The 19,929-nt window shown below is 46.0% G+C and overlaps 2 protein-coding genes across 2 annotated transcripts; one reads left to right on the top strand and one right to left on the bottom strand.

The window, feature by feature from the left end:
- Nucleotides 1-4,309: 4,309 nt before the first annotated feature.
- Nucleotides 4,310-19,928, top strand: T265_02410 (hypothetical protein; the record flags this gene model as incomplete). The annotated part of the gene is made up of 4 exons (XM_009166643.1): nucleotides 4,310-4,626; nucleotides 7,085-7,410; nucleotides 19,031-19,171; nucleotides 19,732-19,928. The coding sequence occupies 4 exons, from the start codon at nucleotides 4,310-4,312 to the stop codon at nucleotides 19,926-19,928; spliced, it is 981 nt and encodes a 326-aa protein (XP_009164907.1).
- Nucleotides 17,039-17,302, bottom strand: T265_02411 (hypothetical protein; the record flags this gene model as incomplete). The annotated part of the gene is made up of 1 exon (XM_009166644.1): nucleotides 17,039-17,302. The coding sequence occupies one exon, from the start codon at nucleotides 17,300-17,302 to the stop codon at nucleotides 17,039-17,041; it is 264 nt and encodes an 87-aa protein (XP_009164908.1).
- Nucleotide 19,929: the final 1 nt, after the last annotated feature.

The following is a 19,929-nucleotide window of genomic DNA, read 5'->3' as shown; positions in this document are numbered from 1 at the left end:
CAATTGACAGCCCACTGATAGTGCTGGATTTATGCACCAATTTGCCAGCTCGCGCGTGCAATCCGCAGCTACCTACCCCCCGCCCCCCCTCAATCACCGGTGAACGAAACTGCGGCAGCTACAACCACTGTACGACGAGTACGCGGTTCTTACAGCTGACAATGGTGATGATGACAATATTCGCTAAACTCCCCAAAAACGTCCGTACACAAAGCGGCGTCCGTCAGGGATACCAGCTTCACTCCTATGTAATTTTGTGATCAATGAAATAATAAGATGAACGCTGGAAGGTCTTCAAAATCTCGGTGTTCAAGTAACTTGTGTTCAAATAGCCTGCAGACGATATCGTTCTCGTCTTCGAAGAGGACAAGAAGGCACAGGTGTTTTTAACTGAGCTGGCCAAGTCCATCCCGTCCTTTGGTATACACTTTTCACCCACAAAGTGTAAAGTCATGCTCGTGGATCTGCAGTTATTAAAAACGCTACTTACAATCCAGGGCGAGACACTAGAATTTTTGGAGCGTTTCACGTGTCTTGGAAGTTGTATTAGTTCTGACTGTAGTTTGACAGATGTGGTCGATGCACGAATCTCCAAGGCCCTAGTCACGTTTGCGAATTCGAGACACATGGCGTCAGAATAGTGTATCCCGGAATCTCAAGGGACGTGTGTATCAAGCTACAGTGCGAGCTATTTTGTTGTATGGCTGAAACTTGACCTGTTCGAGCAGAGGAACTGAGACCTCTTCAGGTGTTCGACAATCGCTGTCTCAGGACCATAGCTCGTGTAGGTTGGTGTCAGAAAACCTCTAACGTGGCGATTAAAAAGCGAGTTTTCGGTTGTGCAACAAGAAGTTCCATTGAAGAATATGTCCAGCACCCGAAGCTGCGCTGGCTAGGTCATGCCTTGAGTATGCCGAACCATTGTTTGCCGAAGGGTGCTATTTTCCGTGCCCAATTCAGAGTTGCGGAAGTAGAAATGCGGCCAACCCTTGACCTGGCAGAGAGGCGTGAAAGAGATTACGAAACGTTTGAGTGCTACTCGCCTACCACGATGGAGATCGCGTGATCCCCATTGCGCCTGGTTGGAAACGCTGCAAATTATGGCTGCTAATTGATGTCAATGGCACTGTCATGTTCTATCGAGATCGCCTGAATGAGTGTCTCGAGGTGTAGCATCTTGAAATGATTGTAGTGGTACTAAGTCCCTTCTCCGCCCACCTTTATTCTTTTCTTCACAATAAGTCTCAAATAAAACATGGCTATACGGCAGCGAAGCACCGGTGTCAAACAAACGTCATGCTGTCCATGATCATGATGATGACACTCATGTCACGTATCTCAACAACAGAACACTGGGCAGAGTCATCGTTTCGGTCTTAACGTCTTCCTGCGAAAATGTGCTTTGGTGCTGTTTGACTAGAATCTGAATCTGTCTTCAATCTCGGTGACGGCCCCCTTGTCATTGATATGATCATGTGAGACTCTGTCCCGTCCTTTACTACGTTTGGGGTAGAAATACTTTCATGACGTCTGCCCATAGATATCGAATCAAATAGTTTAAAAAAATCATCTAGCTGTTGTAACCTTTCTCGACCTGGCTGCCAACGAAAAGAGGAACGAGGGCTGAAATATTGCCAGGTGGTTCAAGCTCAGACAGGAGCAGTCAAGATGCTGAGGTTGGATTCTAACCACGGACTTTCCGGTGCGTAAGCTGGCGCCTTAACCACTGAGCCCACAGATATCGAAAACTCATACATAGCAATTACTGAAACCTGACTCCATGAAGTGTGAAGATTAAATAGGCTGATTATTTCTTCCTCGTGTTTGGTATGCGCTTTGCACCTGCCAAGTTTAAAATGGTGGTGTTAGAGTGGGTGAGAGTAAACCTCATTGTAAGAGAGGGTGAGAGTAAATCATAACATCGTGCCTGCGGATGGGCCAATTGATGTGTTAGGCAGACTTGTCTATCTTTGTACCTGTATCGGTCCCTATGCTCTGGCGACTATTTTCACCCGGATCAGGAAGGCCTGGCCAACTTTTGTCAATCTGCATCTGGGGCGTAGACGTGACATCAACTTTCTTGTCAAAGTCGAGTTTACAGTACTGTCATCCGCCCCATATCGTTGTGCAGGCCAGAGACCTGGTGACCGAGAGCTGAGAAAGTCACAAAAATTTGAGTGTTTGACCATCGGTGTCGTTGGATCATGGCCCGAATCTGGTCATCATCACCATCGACAGCGTGACATCAGTTGTCAACACTGATGCTTCGCTGCCATAACTGAGTCTGGTGAGAACAGCTAATCAGTAATGCTAAAGAACACCGAATAGTTTTCGGGCGAGTAGCTCGTACACAGTAACGAAGCTGATCACACTCCACAGGTTTCGCTAGTTTGGTCACGTGCTCCGCGGGTCAGTCGATCGACGTTCTCGAAGAGTCCTCTGTGCACAACCATGCGAAGGGTGGAAGCGTGCCGGAGGAGGCTAGGCAATGGATTACCTGCTGGTGTTGAAGGCAACCCCTAGAAAGCGCTGCTGCCTCAATGGATGCCCTACCTCAGGGTTTGGCATGCGCTTCTCACCCGCAAAGTGTAAAATGCTACTGCAAGGCTGGGTAGGCTCGAACTCTAGCCTCATGCTTGCGGATGAGCACCTTGAGGTAGTAGACAAGTTAATCTACTTGGGCAGCTGTATCAGTACCAGAACCAAGACTTCCACCACACCTGCCATAACACCCAAGTTGCTGGCAGAGCCCACAGCTCGCGAACCCAGGCCTTTTTGCTCGACTGGACATGAGCAGCGGAACATGTGCTACCCAACTGTCCACCTCTACAACAACCGGCGCTTGTTGAAAAGCTGACCGCTCTTTACGGATAATGGCCACCCATGAACCGATCTGGTGAAAGGTGTTTTCTTCAGCATTCGGCCACTCACTTATTAAGCACGAACAAGCTGCAGACCTGAACACAGAAGTCGGGCACCTCAGTGCAAAACGTAGTGATCAGAGTTCAAATAGTATTAATCATGATATAACCTTTCATCAATCACTCAGTTGGAGCCACTATCGCGCCTGATGCCCCCCCCCATACGGCAGCGAAGCACCGGTGTCAAACAAACGTCATGCTGTCCATGATCATGATGATGACACTCATGTCACGTATCTCAACAACAGAACACTGGGCAGAGTCATCGTTTCGGTCTTAACGTCTTCCTGCGAAAATGTGCTTTGGTGCTGTTTGACTAGAATCTGAATCTGTCTTCAATCTCGGTGACGGCCCCCTTGTCATTGATATGATCATGTGAGACTCTGTCCCGTCCTTTACTACGTTTGGGGTAGAAATACTTTCATGACGTCTGCCCATAGATATCGAATCAAATAGTTTAAAAAAATCATCTAGCTGTTGTAACCTTTCTCGACCTGGCTGCCAACGAAAAGAGGAACGAGGGCTGAAATATTGCCAGGTGGTTCAAGCTCAGACAGGAGCAGTCAAGATGCTGAGGTTGGATTCTAACCACGGACTTTCCGGTGCGTAAGCTGGCGCCTTAACCACTGAGCCCACAGATATCGAAAACTCATACATAGCAATTACTGAAACTGACTCCATCGAAGTGTGAAGATTAAATAGGCTGATTATTTCTTCCTCGTGTTTGGTATGCGCTTTGCACCTGCCAAGTTTAAAATGGTGTTGTTAGAGTGGGTGAGAGTAAACCCTATTGTAAGAGAGGGTGAGAGTAAACCATAACATCGTTCCTGCGGATGGGCCAATTGATGTGTTAGGCAGATTTGTCTATCTTTGTACCTGTATCGGTCCCTATGCTCTGGCGACTATTTTCACCCGGATCAGGAAGGCCTGGCCAACCTTTGTCAATCTGCATCTGGGGCGTAGACGTGACATCAACTTGCTTGTCAAAGTCGAGTTTACAGTACTGTCATCCGCCCCATATCGTTGTGCAGGCCAGAGACCTGGTGGCTGAGAGCTGAGAAAGTCACAAAAATTTGAGTGTTTGACCATCGGTGTCGTTGGAGCATGGCCCGAATCTGGTCATCATCACCATCGACAGCGTGACATCAGTTGTCAACACTGATGCTTCGCTGCCGTAACTGAGTCTGGTGAGAACAGCTAATCAGTAATGCTAAAGAACACCGAATAGTTTTCGGGCGAGTAGCTCGTACACAGTAACGAAGCTGATCACACTCCACAGGTTTCGCTAGTTTGGTCACGTGCTCCGCGGGTCAGTCGATCGACGTTCTCGAAGAGTCCTCTGTGCACAACCATGCGAAGGGTGGAAGCGTGCCGGAGGAGGCTAGGCAATGGATTACCTGCTGGTGTTGAAGGCAACCCCTAGAAAGCGCTGCTGCCTCAATGGATGCCCTACCTCAGGGTTTGGCATGCGCTTCTCACCCGCAAAGTGTAAAATGCTACTGCAAGGCTGGGTAGGCTCGAACTCTAGCCTCATGCTTGCGGATGAGCACCTTGAGGTAGTAGACAAGTTAATCTACTTGGGCAGCTGTATCAGTACCAGAACCAAGACTTCTACCACACCTGTCATAACACCCAAGTTGCTGGCAGAGCCCACAGCTCGCGAACCCAGAACTTTTTGCTCGACTGGACATGAGCAGCGGAACATGTGCTACCCAACTGTCCACCTCTACAACAACCGGCGCTTGTTGAAAAGCTGACCGCTCTTTACGGATAATGGCCACCCATGAACCAATCAATCGTAATTTCGATCTGGTGAAAGGTGTTTTCTTCAGCATTCGGCCACTCACTTATTAAGCACGAACAAGCTGCAGACCTGAACACACAAGTCGGACACCTCAGTGCAAGACGTAGTGATCAGAGTGCAAATAGTATTAATCATAATATATCCTTTCATCAATCACTCAGTTGGAGCCACTATCGCGCCTGATGCCCCTTCTACTGCCGAACAGTCATCGAATTGATCGAAGGTGGTCTAATCGCCACCAGCTACCGATGGCAAAAATCAGCCAACGACTGCCTGTAATTCTGGAATACGCATGTCGGGCTCTCTTCCAGTGTAGATCTTCGTTAAATTTTCCCGGTAAACGTGAGGAACAGTCTCACCATTTCGCAACAAAGCTTCATAGTTCACAAGTTAGGAAATCTACAATAGACCTCTTTGGTGGCCATCAGTCCTTATTCTGGAGACCGGAAATTTCGCCAGTGGTGCCTCCGCACTCATACACAGAAACCATTGAATTTCGAAGCGGTCACTCACTCTTTGACGCTGGACACTGTCCTTTTTGGGCTCAACATAGTTTTGTATGACTTCATCAAACGAAGACTTCCAGTGGATAAGGGACTTGGTGGAACGTGAAATATGCGGGAGTTGTTCCAAGTGGCACATAAAACCTCACACAGGAGATTGTCTCTTGATGAGTTAACGAAAGGTAATTTCGGAAATTTACTACGTAGTAAAAGCCAGTTGTTAGGTCGCTGAAAGAAGATTTCCAGCAACCATTTTGCTGGTAATCTGCCTATGAGTTTCATTCGACTCAATGGGATTGAACCATGATGTGTCAGTTTAGGTCCCCCTCAGTGCTTCGAAACGCTACCGGGCTGCTGGACCAGAGATGGTGAGCCTCTAGGTTCCACTCGGACTAATTTTCTCGAAATTGTTTGGAATATGTTCTGGATGATTGGGACCAATCGCTCACTGTACTTCCATTCAAAAAAGTATCGAAGGGAGTGTTCCAAGTGTACAAGTATATTTCTCACTGGTAGCAACGCGACTATCAGCCTTCATATTCACGATCCATTTCACCCTTCTTCAGCATCTCTGTTCTGTTGTTCTTAGAGCCTCAAGTTTCCGGGAATTGTTACCTCACTTGCCTGCAATTCCCCGACAGTTCTCTACACCACTGGTTCTGTTCCGAATTTGGCTCTGACTATAAGTACAACTCTATTTTGGATTAACCGGACTACCTATGCATAGGATCGGTGTATGTGGCGCCACCGAACCTAATACCCGAAAACTTGATGACTCTTGGTTCTCGAAGATGACAGCTCTATTTTGTAGCGAGGTCGCGTAGGACACGACCAGCTTAATTTCTCGAGTGGTACTTACCATTCTTCGACTTGTGTCTGGCGCAGACGCTAGCTCGTGGAATACTAGAGGGTGCTCTACATTTATGAGCAAGCGCTTCTGATTGTACTGTTGTTTCTAGATCTTAAGCTTCCTGAGGTCTTTGTTCATCAATGCCTCGTAACCATCGCTTGTATAGGTTGACCACTGGTTGTTTGCCGTGAAGTGGTGTACTTCACTCTAAGAGTGTATTTATAACTAGGAACTTCCGTCATTCGGACAAGTGCATGTCGAGTTATAATCTACCGATAATTCAGGGTGGCATTAACAAGTTAGTTAAAGTGGAATGTAGACGGTTACGAATGATCTTAGTGCTATGGATCCATCTCGCCTCCCAGGACAGGACCCTCGCGATTGATCAAAAGCGCAATGGGATGTAGTGCCGGATCGGTATCAGTGATATTTTTGCTACCAAATTCTGTTCAAACTGTCTGACCGAGAACTCGATGTTTGTGGTCCTAAAATGTTTGCAGTATGCTGGCAATAGGATCTTATCTTCTCTCATTCGATCCTGTTTTTCTGGGCTGGCCGATTGATCAGACCACTGGACTTGTACAGCAGTGGGGCACGGGTATTAAGCACTAGTGTTGCTGTCAGTAGTAATTATGATGATGCCTGTCATACTGGTAACAATGGCACATTTCTCCAGCTTCATCCCACGCTTGCACACGAAACTTTGATCTGAGAACAACGAGCACACTTGTAACGGGGCTGAGGTTGCATTTACCATATCATCGCACTGCGTAAAAACATCATCATCATCTCGACAGTAAAACTTGTGATAGCAGTCATGCAAAACTGCCATGTAGCCTCAATAATGTACCCAAAAAGCCCTGCAATAAAAGTGCGGACGAACTTAGAGATAGAAGAAGGGAGTGGTGCTTTTCTTCGGATTGAAGAACATCGAGTGTGCATTCAACCGACTGATTATCATGTCTGTTTCGATCCTTAACCCACCTGTTTTCCCCTTTTGTTGTAGCTATAGCCCATTTTCGTCCCTTGAAACACACTTGGGCCCAAGATGTCTGCTCCAGGAGATGAAGTCGTTGCTGAGGACGATGGGTCTGGCTACAAGGTCCCAGCGAAGAAAACCCTCGAGGAGATTAAAAAGATGGATGAAGAAGATGAGAGTCTCAGGCGATACAAAGAAGCGCTGTTGGGCAGCGCAGCAAACGCAATTCCTTGTATGTTCTCACCCTTCTTACCCCCTTTCTTTCACAGTCCCGCAGAATCCCAAATCCGTCATTCTAGAAAGCTTCACTATTTGTGTGGAAAATCAACCGGAGCGGACAATTAGTTTAATGGGTATGTTCTGGGTTTTTACACTGAAGCCAGAATTCCTCAGTGAGCCGATCGAGCTCACTACTCTTCCAATGTACGCTAACTACTTACTAAGGGTGTTTTTGTCTTTTTTTACTGCCGAGCTTGGATCTGGTTGCTGTCAATCAAACTTACGGTTGAAACCTACATTCCCATATTTTTTCTGTACTCCGCATGTTTGTGGATCGATTCTCGAGTACATAGGCTGGTTCATGAAACTTCAATAAAGGGAACGTTGGTTACTCAAGTCCTATAGATGGTTGCTGGTGTTTTTTCTGGGCTGCCAGAAATGCTAGAGCCCACTGTGTGGCGGTCATAATCTGAGTTCCATATTACCGACCAAGAGCGGTCACTGTAAAGGACTGGCCGCTCTGGAGAACACGTCGTAGACGAGTTAGGGTGTGATTCAACTCACGGTAGCTAATACCTTGTGGGAGGAGAATTTAGCTCCCCTATAACCATAAATTGCAGTAGTTACTGTAACAAAAGCCTCCGGGGGTAGTCCAGCACACTCACAACAGAGGATCCTTTTGCCGTTCATCAAACATTAATAGAGCTGCTTCGAAAAGCAGAGTTTTCAGCAACCTTGTGAGTAGTTTCCTTTATGAAAATATACTGCGATATCTCGAATATTGTGCCAACTGAATCATGCGGCGGCCTGTGTGCAGCACTTTCAGTTGTAGAATATCATAAACGAGAGATTCAGTTGAGTCTCTCGTGAAAACCAAATTGATTTGCAAATTTGTGTATTTCTCAGAAACAGACATACTAGAGGGAAGTGGATCATAAGCAGCCAGGAATTCGTAACGTCCTCACTTGCCGACAGCGCAGTAAGCTTGTCATTGGTGCCATGAAATTTAATTGGTTAGTTGGTCGGTCTGTTCTTTGGTCTTTTGTCATATTTAACAACACTAAGTGAGTAGACGACACGCTGATTTCCTCTAAGTCACACGACAATCAAGAGCTCAGGTACGGCTGAAAGGCATCCTGAAAATTTCGACAGTTCATCGATTTGATCAACCACCGAAACTGTCGTAGATTCGGCATCCACTGTATGAGTTGGACGTCAGAGCTCGGGAACTAACTTTGAGATATCTTTCCAGTTACCTGTATTCCGTAAGTCTCGCCCGCTTTTTTAGGCGCGCCGATTTGCAAATACATTTCTGATCAATCAGTTGCCATTTGGGAGCGCTCATTTTATCTACCTTACGGTTGGACGAGTCTCGGAGCAAGTCAATGAGGCTCAACGCGGAAACCTTTAATTTAGCATAGGACGTGACAGAGTTGAACGATCATTTGCACGGTCATTTACAAGAGTCTAAAAGGTACTTGATGCATACATGGTGTACTTCCAACCTTTCCAATGAAGGCCCACTGCAACCTCGTCACACCAAACGCTAAGCTCTCACATTAACGGTATATTAGACTGAATGTCTCAGTCACACATTCCAACGTAAACTTCCGTTTGTGTTTCTATTGGTGGGCCACGTAGCTACGCTTCTGTTCAGAACAATACTATGCACGTCACGAAACCAATGTGGTGTCGGAAATGAAGATTGAGCAACAGGCCAACTCTTCTGTAAAACGAAGCCGATGAACCATGGGTGTCCCCGCATCAACCGTTTTTCCAGCTGGAATATTGCCTTTCCTAAATCATCAGTCCTGAGATTGTGTTCCACCGTCATTCGTCTCTTGGCTCCTTCGCAACTATGGAGTTTGTATCAGTCCCGTGGAGTTTATGTTCATTGATTTCTTCACGAACCGAATGCTCCTTGTTCGCCACATTGCTCTCTCTCTCTCTCGGAGCAAACTGAATTAAGCCTAACTTTGTAAACCCATGAGATGGATTTTCAGTGTTACAAGAACCGCAGCAGTTGGCAGGTAATGGGAAAATGCATACCTCTTACAGAAAGATGATCAAAACCGGGTCACAACAAAGGTTTAACGGAAGAGGTGGACTTTGAGGATGGCGACAACGGTCTCTACTAAAATGCAGGCCTCATACCATTATGCCATTACCGCCAACGTCAATGCTCCCGAACGTTGACGTGTCTAGAGATTGAGTTTTGAACCTGGGACAAGTAGAAAAGTGTGAAATGGTTCTGAGCAGCGTAGTATGGTAAAACCTCTCGCCTGAAAAATCTATGATGTCGACAGGGTAGCGTCTGGTAGGTCCCCACAAACACTCAAAGGACCACGCGATTCAGGTCAGGGCAGACAATGAGACGTGACGCACGATGTGACCCAAGCTGAAGGGGTACTATTTGAAACGGAAAGGTATCGTTGGATAGAAAGAAAGGTTTCTCCTCTGAACGAATACGATTTCAACTTGCGCCATTGATGGTGTGTAGGAGTAAGGCCAAGGATGGACTAGCTGAAATGATCAACAACAGGGGACCCGTAGAATGTTCCAGCCTGAAGGTTAAATAGGATTACGAGAATGTTTCAAATGAAGGGAATGAGTGTTGGAACAGTTTGGTGGTCCAGTGGAGCACAAGCGCCAGCACACTGCACCGTCGTCCAGATTGCTTTGTATCGAGAATTCTCCAATGTATAAAGAAGAAAGGTGACAGTGATATCTTCTGAACAATCGTTTAATTGTAGCACCCTTTCGGTGCCTATCTGCCGTGCCAACGGAAGGATGAACGAGGACTGAGATACTGCCCAAGCGTATACAGAAGCAGTCGAGATATTGAGGTTGGATTCTAACCACGGAACTTCCGGCCCGTAAGCTGGCGCGTTAACCACTGAGCTGTCTTGAGGACTTCTGAACAAAGTATGCGTTGAATTCTTTGCTCCTACTGAGGTGGTCTTGGAGAGGCTTGATTGGTCGATGCATTTGAGATGAATTCGGTCTATTCAGATATATCAGAATAGTCCAAAAATGGCATGTGGACTAAGTGTCGAGTCCTGTCTTTTTCAAAGGCAGTGGCATGCGCGCAACGTGGGCAACAGCATGTAGGCAACGTAGACGAATTTAACTGCCAAGCAAAGTGTAACGGGTTATCTTCCATGAGGTTGGTTTTCATTCCACAAAGAGGCATTCATTCGGGGAGTTTCAGGATAGCGGACAGAGGCAGTATTTCGTGAATCCTTCTTCGGTATCGGTGTTGTGTGAGCAATTCTCCATTAATAAAGGGTACTCTTAAAATGTATACAAACTAAACAGGTGAACAATGACAGTCGTTTGGGATGTTCTTTCAGTAAACTGGATGGTTGGACCACATGCCTTATGCATGCTGCTGACGGCACCCGTCGGCCCGCTGTTTTGGGCGGCCAGGTTTGTCAGAAGTCGCTGGACCTCTCGGCGCAAAAGTGCACGTACTCAGAGATACCAATGTGAACGTGACCTTGAAACTAAGTATGACCTTGTCCTTCCATACGGCATTAACCCATCTGCGTAGCAGTAGGATGGCTACATCTTTGGTTTTAGCTGAAAGTAATTCTTGGTCAGAAGTACCTTCTGAATAATTGTAAGTACCCAAGCGGAATTTTACGGTAGTCCCGCTTAGATTTTAAAAAAACAATACCGGAAAAGCCTTGTCTGGCCCCCCCCCCCCGCAAAAAGTCGGCCCGCTGTTTTGGACGGCCAGGATTGTCAGAAGTCGCTGGACCTCTCGGCGCAAAGGTGCACGTACTCAGAGATACCAATGTGAACGTGACCTTGAAACTAAGTATGACCTTGTCTTTCCATACGGCATTAACCCATCTGCGTAGCAGTAGGATGGCTACATCTTTGGTTTTAGCTGAAATTAATTCTTGGTCAGAAGTACCTTTTGAATGATTGTAAGTACCCAAGCGGAATGTTACGGTAGCCCCGCTTAGATTTTTAAAAAACAATCCCGGAAAAGCCTTGTCTGCACCCCCCCTGCAACAAATCTTGGCCTCGGCGTTAGCTTGCGAAAGATGCATGCTACTCTGTCCGACTGCAGACCGATGTTTGTCTATCAGCAGTTCAAGTATGCATGAGAACTTGTGCAGCTCACTCACTGAATTACCTCGGGACTTTTATGCGATAGAACTGTAGGTATCTTCCTTGATTTGTGAAAACGACCGCAAATTTTGCACGTTTGCCTCAAGTATGCATGAGAACTTGTGCAGCTAAACTCACTCACTGCATTACCTCTGGACTTTTATGCGATAGAACTGTAGGAATCTTCCTTGATTTATGAAAACGACCGCAAATTTTGCACGTTTGCTGCTTTACGGCCGAATTGGTGTCTTACTGGTGTCATCTGACTCCACAACAAATACACTCATTTGCAAATCAACGTGGTTTTCACGAGAGACTCAAGTGAATCTCTCGTTTATGATGTTCTTCAACTGACGGTGCTGCACAAAGGGCCACCTCATGTTTCAGTTGGCACGATATTCGAGATATCGCGGTATATTTTCATAGAGGGAACTGCTCACAAGGTTGCTGAAAACTCTTCGACAGTCCACGACCGGTTTCGCCCTTCTTGGGGCTCATCAGGTCGGCTCGGTCCCCGAATCTCCGTCAACTTTCATCAACAGGAGATTTAGCTTGGATTCAGGCGAGTCTCTCGTGAAAACCAGACTGGTGTGCAAATAAGTGTATTTGGCGAGTTTCATATAATTAGGATTCTAATAGAACATAAGGTTGACGAAAACCGACAGTTTGAGGCTACCTGATGAGCCCCGAAATATGTGGAGCCTTTCGTAGAGTTTTCAGCAACCTTGTGAGTAGTTCCCCGTATGAGGTGTAATCCAATTTAAAGCTGACTTGGAGCAAACAGCAGCAAGGACCATGCCGTCATGTTAGTCAACTCGATACCCTTCAGTCCATAGGGGTATATCAGCAAATTTGGAGGTCATTGTCACATGCACTTGATTAAATTAAACCCTATCTGCAGTTTTATTTTTGCGTTGAACTCCATTTACCATCTGTGTTTTCAGACGAAAGTAAGAGCTCTCGGTGTTCAGCTCGGTTATGTTGTTTTATATGTATTTGTCTCTCTCCAAGGTGGCTCTCATGTTCATCTCCATGTTATCCACAATGTCTCATCTATAACTCGTGTTGTGTTCAGCGTTCAGGATTGCATCACGTGATTCCATGTCGCTTCTCATTCTCTCTCTTGATTGGTTTGTGTGCATGCGATCACGTTTTCCTTGTCCGGTGAAGGATCAGCGCGATTTATCACATCATCTTTCATCTTATTTTCGCTTTTAATAAAGTAAACCGAATGGTGCTTTGAGTAGTGTTCTTTTATATTATTTCCTCATGGGTTTGTGCACAGTTGTCAAGGTACAAAGTTTTTTCGGGCATGTTATATCAGTTGGTTGGTCATAGTTGGACTTTGAAACTTTTCTCAAAACTACCGTATAGTGGTTGTCGAGCCAAATAATTGAGGTATCCTCTGATGGACGTGTCGTCATCCCGTGCGTACCGGTCTTCTGTTGTTGAGTAATGTAAGGAAAAATTCAGGAGTTTGTTGGGTCGAAGAGGGGGCACTACGTGTCGCTGTTTTACCCCACTTTTTCACACACTGATGTTGTGTACAAGACTATCCCGTTCTTACAAAGATGCGATCGATGTACCCCTAATTCACCAGCCTGTGTACATACGTACTTGTAATTTTAAGTGACTATCCCCTGGGTCGGAACGAGTCGGCAGCGTGTATAAATACCCTTAGTCTGTGAGCGGTCTGAACCAAACCCCTTTTTTCAAGACAGTTTCCAACAGAGGCGGGTGGGAAGAGGCACATTCCGGTACTGGTTTTGCTGTTTCAGATGGCCCGTCGTCTGTGCACTAGGCCGTAATTTCGTTTGTCTCACCCCGAAATATAGCCTTTCGTAGAGTTTTCAGCAACCTTGTGAGTAGTTCCCCGTATGAGGTGTAATCCAATTTAAAGCTGACTTGGAGCAAACAGCAGCAAGGACCATGCCGTCATGTTAGTCAACTCGATACCCTTCAGTCCATAGGGGTATATCAGCAAATTTGGAGGTCATTGTCACATGCACTTGATTAAATTAAACCCTATCTGCAGTTTTATTTTTGCGTTGAACTCCATTTACCATCTGTGTTTTCAGACGAAAGTAAGAGCTCTCGGTGTTCAGCTCGGTTATGTTGTTTTATATGTATTTGTCTCTCTCCAAGGTGGCTCTCATGTTCATCTCCATGTTATCCACAATGTCTCATCTATAACTCGTGTTGTGTTCAGCGTTCAGGATTGCATCACGTGATTCCATGTCGCTTCTCATTCTCTCTCTTGATTGGTTTGTGTGCATGCGATCACGTTTTCCTTGTCTGGTGAAGGATCAGCGCGATTTATCACATCATCTTTCATCTTATTTTCGCTTTTAATAAAGTAAACCGAATGGTGCTTTGAGTAGTGTTCTTTTATATTATTTCCTCATGGGTTTGTGCACAGTTGTCAAGGTACAAAGTTTTTTCGGGCATGTTATATCAGTTGGTTGGTCATAGTTGGACTTTGAAACTTTTCTCAAAACTACCGTATAGTGGTTGTCGAGCCAAATAATTGAGGTATCCTCTGATGGACGTGTCGTCATCCCGTGCGTACCGGTCTTCTGTTGTTGAGTAATGTAAGGAAAAATTCAGGAGTTTGTTGGGTCGAAGAGGGGGCACTACGTGTCGCTGTTTTACCCCACTTTTTCACACACTGATGTTGTGTACAAGACTATCCCGTTCTTACAAAGATGCGATCGATGTACCCCTAATTCACCAGCCTGTGTACATACGTACTTGTAATTTTAAGTGACTATCCCCTGGGTCGGAACGAGTCGGCAGCGTGTATAAATACCCTTAGTCTGTGAGCGGTCTGAACCAAACCCCTTTTTTCAAGACAGTTTCCAACAGAGGCGGGTGGGAAGAGGCACATTCCGGTACTGGTTTTGCTGTTTCAGATGGCCCGTCGTTTGTGCACTAGGCCGTAATTTCGTTTGTCTCACTGTGGGGAAACTCGAGTTTACTGTTGGTGAGCGGACAACCGGAAAATGGATGCAGCGAGTGCATTCATTCCACAGTCCATGATATGTGTACGTTGTTCACGATATTTGGACTTATTTGGAATGTCGATGACCTCTACGTCTACTCTATGTAGCGTATCGGTTGCTTTCGTGATTCGACTATGCGGAGTTTGCAACAGCAACTTGAATACGCCTCAGTAATGACCGGGCTCCAATTGTATCGCTTTGGGCGTGCAATCAGTTTTGTTACAGGTTTCGATCGCATACGCGGACGTTACCAACCACCCCAAGGGATCTGTCAGAGTGGTCCCTCCTGAGAATGCTTTCTTCAGAGGGTAACAACTGCAGTCAACCTCTTCAGTTTTTCAAAATGACCAGCTGTGACTGTATCATACAAGTTCTGTGATTCTTCAGTTTTTCAAAATGACGAGCTGTGACTGTATCATACAAGTTCTGTGAACACAGTGTAAAGGAGTCGATCAGCTAAATCTGACACCGGACCAACAAAACAGAAGAGAACGAAGTAGTGTGTCCAAAACCACACCCCGGGATGTTTCAAAAAACCCACTCAGGTTAATAATAAGCGCTATTTTCGTCTGAACGCCATACTATGACCATATATGTAGAATAATTGAACTGAAAATGTGACCCTCTCGAAAAATCATCCAATCGATTTCTCGTGTGCCATATATCCGGAACGCTCGCTGGATCTGATGGCGACCTTGGTTTACCAATGCTGTGGTATTCCATCCTTCTTTAAGAAGGAGTTCTCCGGCGATGGACAAGCTAACCATGCTTCATAGGTTATGTTTCACATCTCAGTACCGTCTAGCTTGCAAAATTCTTTCCACCCAGTCCTGTACTGTGTAGAAGTGACCTAGGCACGGACATCCTGTGTTCCGGCAATAAACCGTGAAATGACTAACCATTAAGTTCAGTTGGTTTGATAACTCCCGTCTCCCTGGATGGACTCAACTCATCAGTGATTAATGACGCTGACAGATATGGCTTATTGGCTCAAAGGGGCGAGATGGCTCAAGTGATTAGAGCGCGAATTTACTGACCAGAAGGTCCGTGGTTCGAACCCGACCTCTGCCTCTTGACTTCCTCTGTCTAGGTTTGGGCACCCTGGCAGTATCCCAGCCCTCGTGCTTCCCTCGGGTGGCATGGCAGTTAGACACCGAAAGGGTGTTACAGCTGAATGACGCGATTCTATCGTCCAGTTCCTCGTCTCTTCAGACAATTAGAATGATTCAAAATCAACTGATTGATTATACCACCGCCTCCGATGTCTGGCAATAACTTTCAATGACCGAAACAGTAGCAGCTGGAACCAACGTACCCCTTATGTGCTTCATAGCTGATTAACGGAACTGAACTGACCGCTCTCACGTGCACCTAAGTGTACTGGAGTTACCGCTCGTCATACAACAATGAATACTTGACCTTCGTACTTCACTCAGCCCTTCATGAATTGCCTTGGACTGATTGAGCATAAGCCCGACTGGAAGAAGATATCCCAGCGACTGTGAGCTCTAATGCATGCGCAACATGTTTTTTCGGCGGAGACCTCCCTATCAACTCGTCTGACATGCGCCAGCCTGGTCCAGAAATCGGAAGCAAGGAACATTCAGTGCTAAAATGACAGTCGAGGAGGGTCAGTCTGTATTTCCAACTTGTATTCCGTTAATGTGCTGTCCTGCTCGACACAAATCCAACAGAAACGTCAGTAGCTGAGTTACAGTTCTGGTAAGAGTCCTGATGGTGAAGAAGCGTACGGTTTACTGGGAAATTCGCATGTCACAATTCATTGGGACTCAGAAGCATGCAAAACAAAAAAAGGTGAATAACTTCGCTGAATCGACCTTGTAACTGGTTTACAACAGTCGCGATTCAAGGTCGATACATTCATTCGCGTATGCCAAATTGATGCTTGTTTTTTCAACGATCTGATCAGGCTAGGTTGCGTAATCACACGCATAACACGTTAACACAATCCAACCCGCAACTACTCCAGGTGTGCAAACAGCGTGTATTTTGTCTGTTTCGGGATTGGTGTAACTTAACATCACTGTGTCGAAAAACCATGAGTCACTCTCGTAAATTCCCAAGCTGTTCCTGGTTAGGTATTCATTATGAATTCGGCCGATTTATTCTTCTTTCCTAGCGTCAGCTAAACTTTTGACTTACCACTGTAGTGACGTATGGGTGGATTTGTGTTCCCTGTTTGGGTTTACTTCACGTGACACTTCTTGCGTCGTGCCTGTAAAACCAAAAGCACAGACTACAGTCTTGGTCGTCTGATTCACCTTGGCTGGCATCTTCAATCGATCTGCGCCGTTTCTCATGCGACCACGATAACACAAACGTCGGAGTGCAGGCGATCGGTTTAGTCTTGAATCCATGTCAGTTCACTTGGGGATTATTATATGGGTTATAATGACCGAGATGACGATGGTTCTGGTGAGTGCGTTCGGTTTAGCCATTTCGACAGGGGGTCACGTAAAACGTGAAGTTAACTGAGGGAGAGCGAGCTTTCGTTACGTCACAGTTGCATCACAGTCATCAAAAGTTAAAACCAGGTTATCAACGGTCTTGTGAATTACCAAAATGTCGCCCGAATTTATAGTGATTGCTCAGCTACGGACATTGGTTGATCAGGCCACTAACGGAAACTTTTGGAACTGCACTGCATGTGATGAAAACCCTTTAGATGAATGGACGAACGATCATGTGTTCCGGACAGATAACCGTTACCCGGATGTTTGCGCTCCGACGGTTGTTCCGAATCGCAAAGGTAAACCGGTTCACTCCCATTGCTGTCCATAATCTTTCTTAGGCCACCGCCAACTCGCTTTCGCTTGTTGTACCGACCATTTTGAAATCCTTGCGCTTTCTTGCTGAATATTTTTGCATCCTTGGTGCCCATAATTCCACATTTGTGCCACCAAAATTGATCGAATACGACATGCCAAATCTCAACCACTGCATGGTTTCCTTCTGGTCACTGTCTGAAATGTTTCACCGTTGCTGACTTGAACTTCCCACCGCTGAGTCAAGACATTTACTCGGTTCCGTAAAACAACCACTGTAGCGAGCATTCCCAAACACTAGTGGTTCAGTGAATTGAATTGAAACAAGCTGTTGTACGGTAAGCAGCCGGTAAAAACTGCGGTGCCAATGAACCGTTGATAAGACGTCCATCTTATGTGGTTGATATTCTCAACACTTGGTAGCCCGTGTAGAATCACTTCAAAGTAGAAACTCACTGACTTGCACCATTGCAAGCAAAAGGAGGGAATTTCAGACAGTTTTAGGGAAGGAAGCATATGTAGAGTAGGACGAGACTTGAGTGCTTCTGGAGAGCATATTTGTCCGGTTCCTCAGAAGCCATCACTGTCCGGTTTGTACAGCCGTTCTGTTTAAAAGTCGAAACTGATGTGGGCAGCATGCGATTATGTTGCAACCGAACTCGTTCTAATAATGAACTTGGTTCCGCCGGAAATCCGATCCAGCCCGCCTCTTTCTGAATCTGTCTAGAGTAGCATGTGTGGGCTCGGTGTCAGGTCAAGTCATAAATGTGGAAAGCAGATCAGTCATCACCACATATAGCCAGACTGATGATGAGATTGTTGTTTCGCCGCTACATCACTATAGAACTGCTCCACATTTCAAAGGGGAGAGAAAACACCACAGAACAGTTCTATCTGCCTACGCTGCTGTTAAATAGACTATTGAAAAAATCGCTGGTTTGCTCAGCTGAGCTCATCGGGCAAACCAACAACCATCTACGCTACTTGAACCACCATCATTCTCCTCAACAATGGTCATCATCATCGACAGCATGACATCAGTGTTCAACACCGATGCTTCACTGCCTTTTGTAAAGAAAAGAGTAAAGGTGGACGGGGAAGGGACTTAGTGCTAGCTTACCACAATCATTCCGAGGTGCCTACAACTCCAGACATTCACTCAGACAGTCTGGATAGAAACTGACAACAAGAACGCCACTGACATCAGTTGGCAGCCATATCTTGTAGCGTCTCCAACCAGGCACAGTGAGGATCACGCGGTCCCCATCCTGGAAGGCGAGTAGCACCGACAGCACCCAAGCGTCTCGTGATCTCCATACTCCTCTGCCAAGTCAAGAGTTGGCCACCTTTCTGTTTACGCCACTCTGAATTGGGCATAGAAAACAGTACTCTCTTCGGCACACGATGGTTGGACATACGCAACACATGTCCCAATCAACGCAGCTTCTGGTGCTGGACCTCAACAACAGTACGCATTATTGAATGTGCGATTCGGGTCTCTGGGAGTCGTGAATGAATGTGGCATGCGAAACGCCCCACGACCTCCAGTACGTGAAGCCTAGATGTCATGGAGTCTGATTTTGCACTTTTCGGGTGTAAGTATCAACGAGTATTCAGCATTTTTTGATCTGTTTCCCCCGGGCTGAATCTTCACCCGCTTTTACTGTTTCGTTGTCCGCTGATTCCGCTTGCGCCGTCCACAAGCGTTTCTGTTTCGCTCCTGGTTATCTTCAATTTTTCTCATTCTTTCGCTTGTTACTCCAACCGTATGGCGTAGCTTTCGTTGGTCATGCGTTCATCTAGTACATTCTAATTCTCAGTTATTTTTAACTGGTCTTCTACAGGTGCTTTGGCCAATACGACGTGCGAAGCTATTCCGATTCCCGAAGGTGCCAATTATCATATCAAAGTCAACTACTACGTTCAGCGGGACATTGTGACTGGCTTACAGTATGCCCAGAGTGTCTATCGTGGACCCGTTAGAGGTAACCGCAAATGGAGTGTGCGTTCTTAGGTTTCTGTAACATTTATGAATACTAAGACCGACTTCAAGAGGTCTTTTTTGTTCACTTTCACCCAAATCTCGGGGCGAGATGGCTCAGTGGTTAGAGCGCGCATTTACTGATCGCAAGGACCATGATTCGAACCCGACCTCTGCCTCTCCTCGACTTCCCCTATCTAGGCTTGGGCAACCCTGGCACTATCTCAGCCCTCGTGCTTCCTTCAGATGGCATGGCAGTTAGGCACCGAAAGGATGCTGCAGCTGAACGATTTTTCAAAAGCCTAAACAACTATCATAACTAACAGTTTTATTGATCTGTTCACCGCGCTTGACACTTGGTTTACAAACATTTCGTCACCATTCAATCAATGATGTGGTTGCCTCATCCAATGAACGCAACCGAGTTTCCAATATTCCGACACTTTGTCTTGACTAGCTTTATTTAACCACATGGATTCGATCTAATATTGATGATACAGAATTTTCTATCTGCCCAATCGATGACGTAATGTTCCCTTTCTATATACCTTTCGTCCTTCACAGTCGATCGTTCCAGTGCGATGATGGGGAGCTATGCACCACAAAATGAGGTACGCGTCTGGAAGTCAGACACATTTGAGGCTCCCAAGGGAGCAATGCATCGTGGCACCTATCACATCAAGAGTCGTTTTGTCGATGCGGATAAAAACGAGTACGTGTCATGGAAGTGGGATATCCAAGTGGTTAAAGCATCCGGATGAG

This window comes from Opisthorchis viverrini (genome assembly GCF_000715545.1).
Source record: "Opisthorchis viverrini unplaced genomic scaffold opera_v5_29, whole genome shotgun sequence".
NCBI classification, from domain to species: Eukaryota; Metazoa; Platyhelminthes; class Trematoda; order Opisthorchiida; family Opisthorchiidae; genus Opisthorchis; species Opisthorchis viverrini.
The sequence above is the reverse complement of the archived record's forward strand: the minus strand, read 5'-3'. Positions and strand labels throughout refer to the sequence as shown.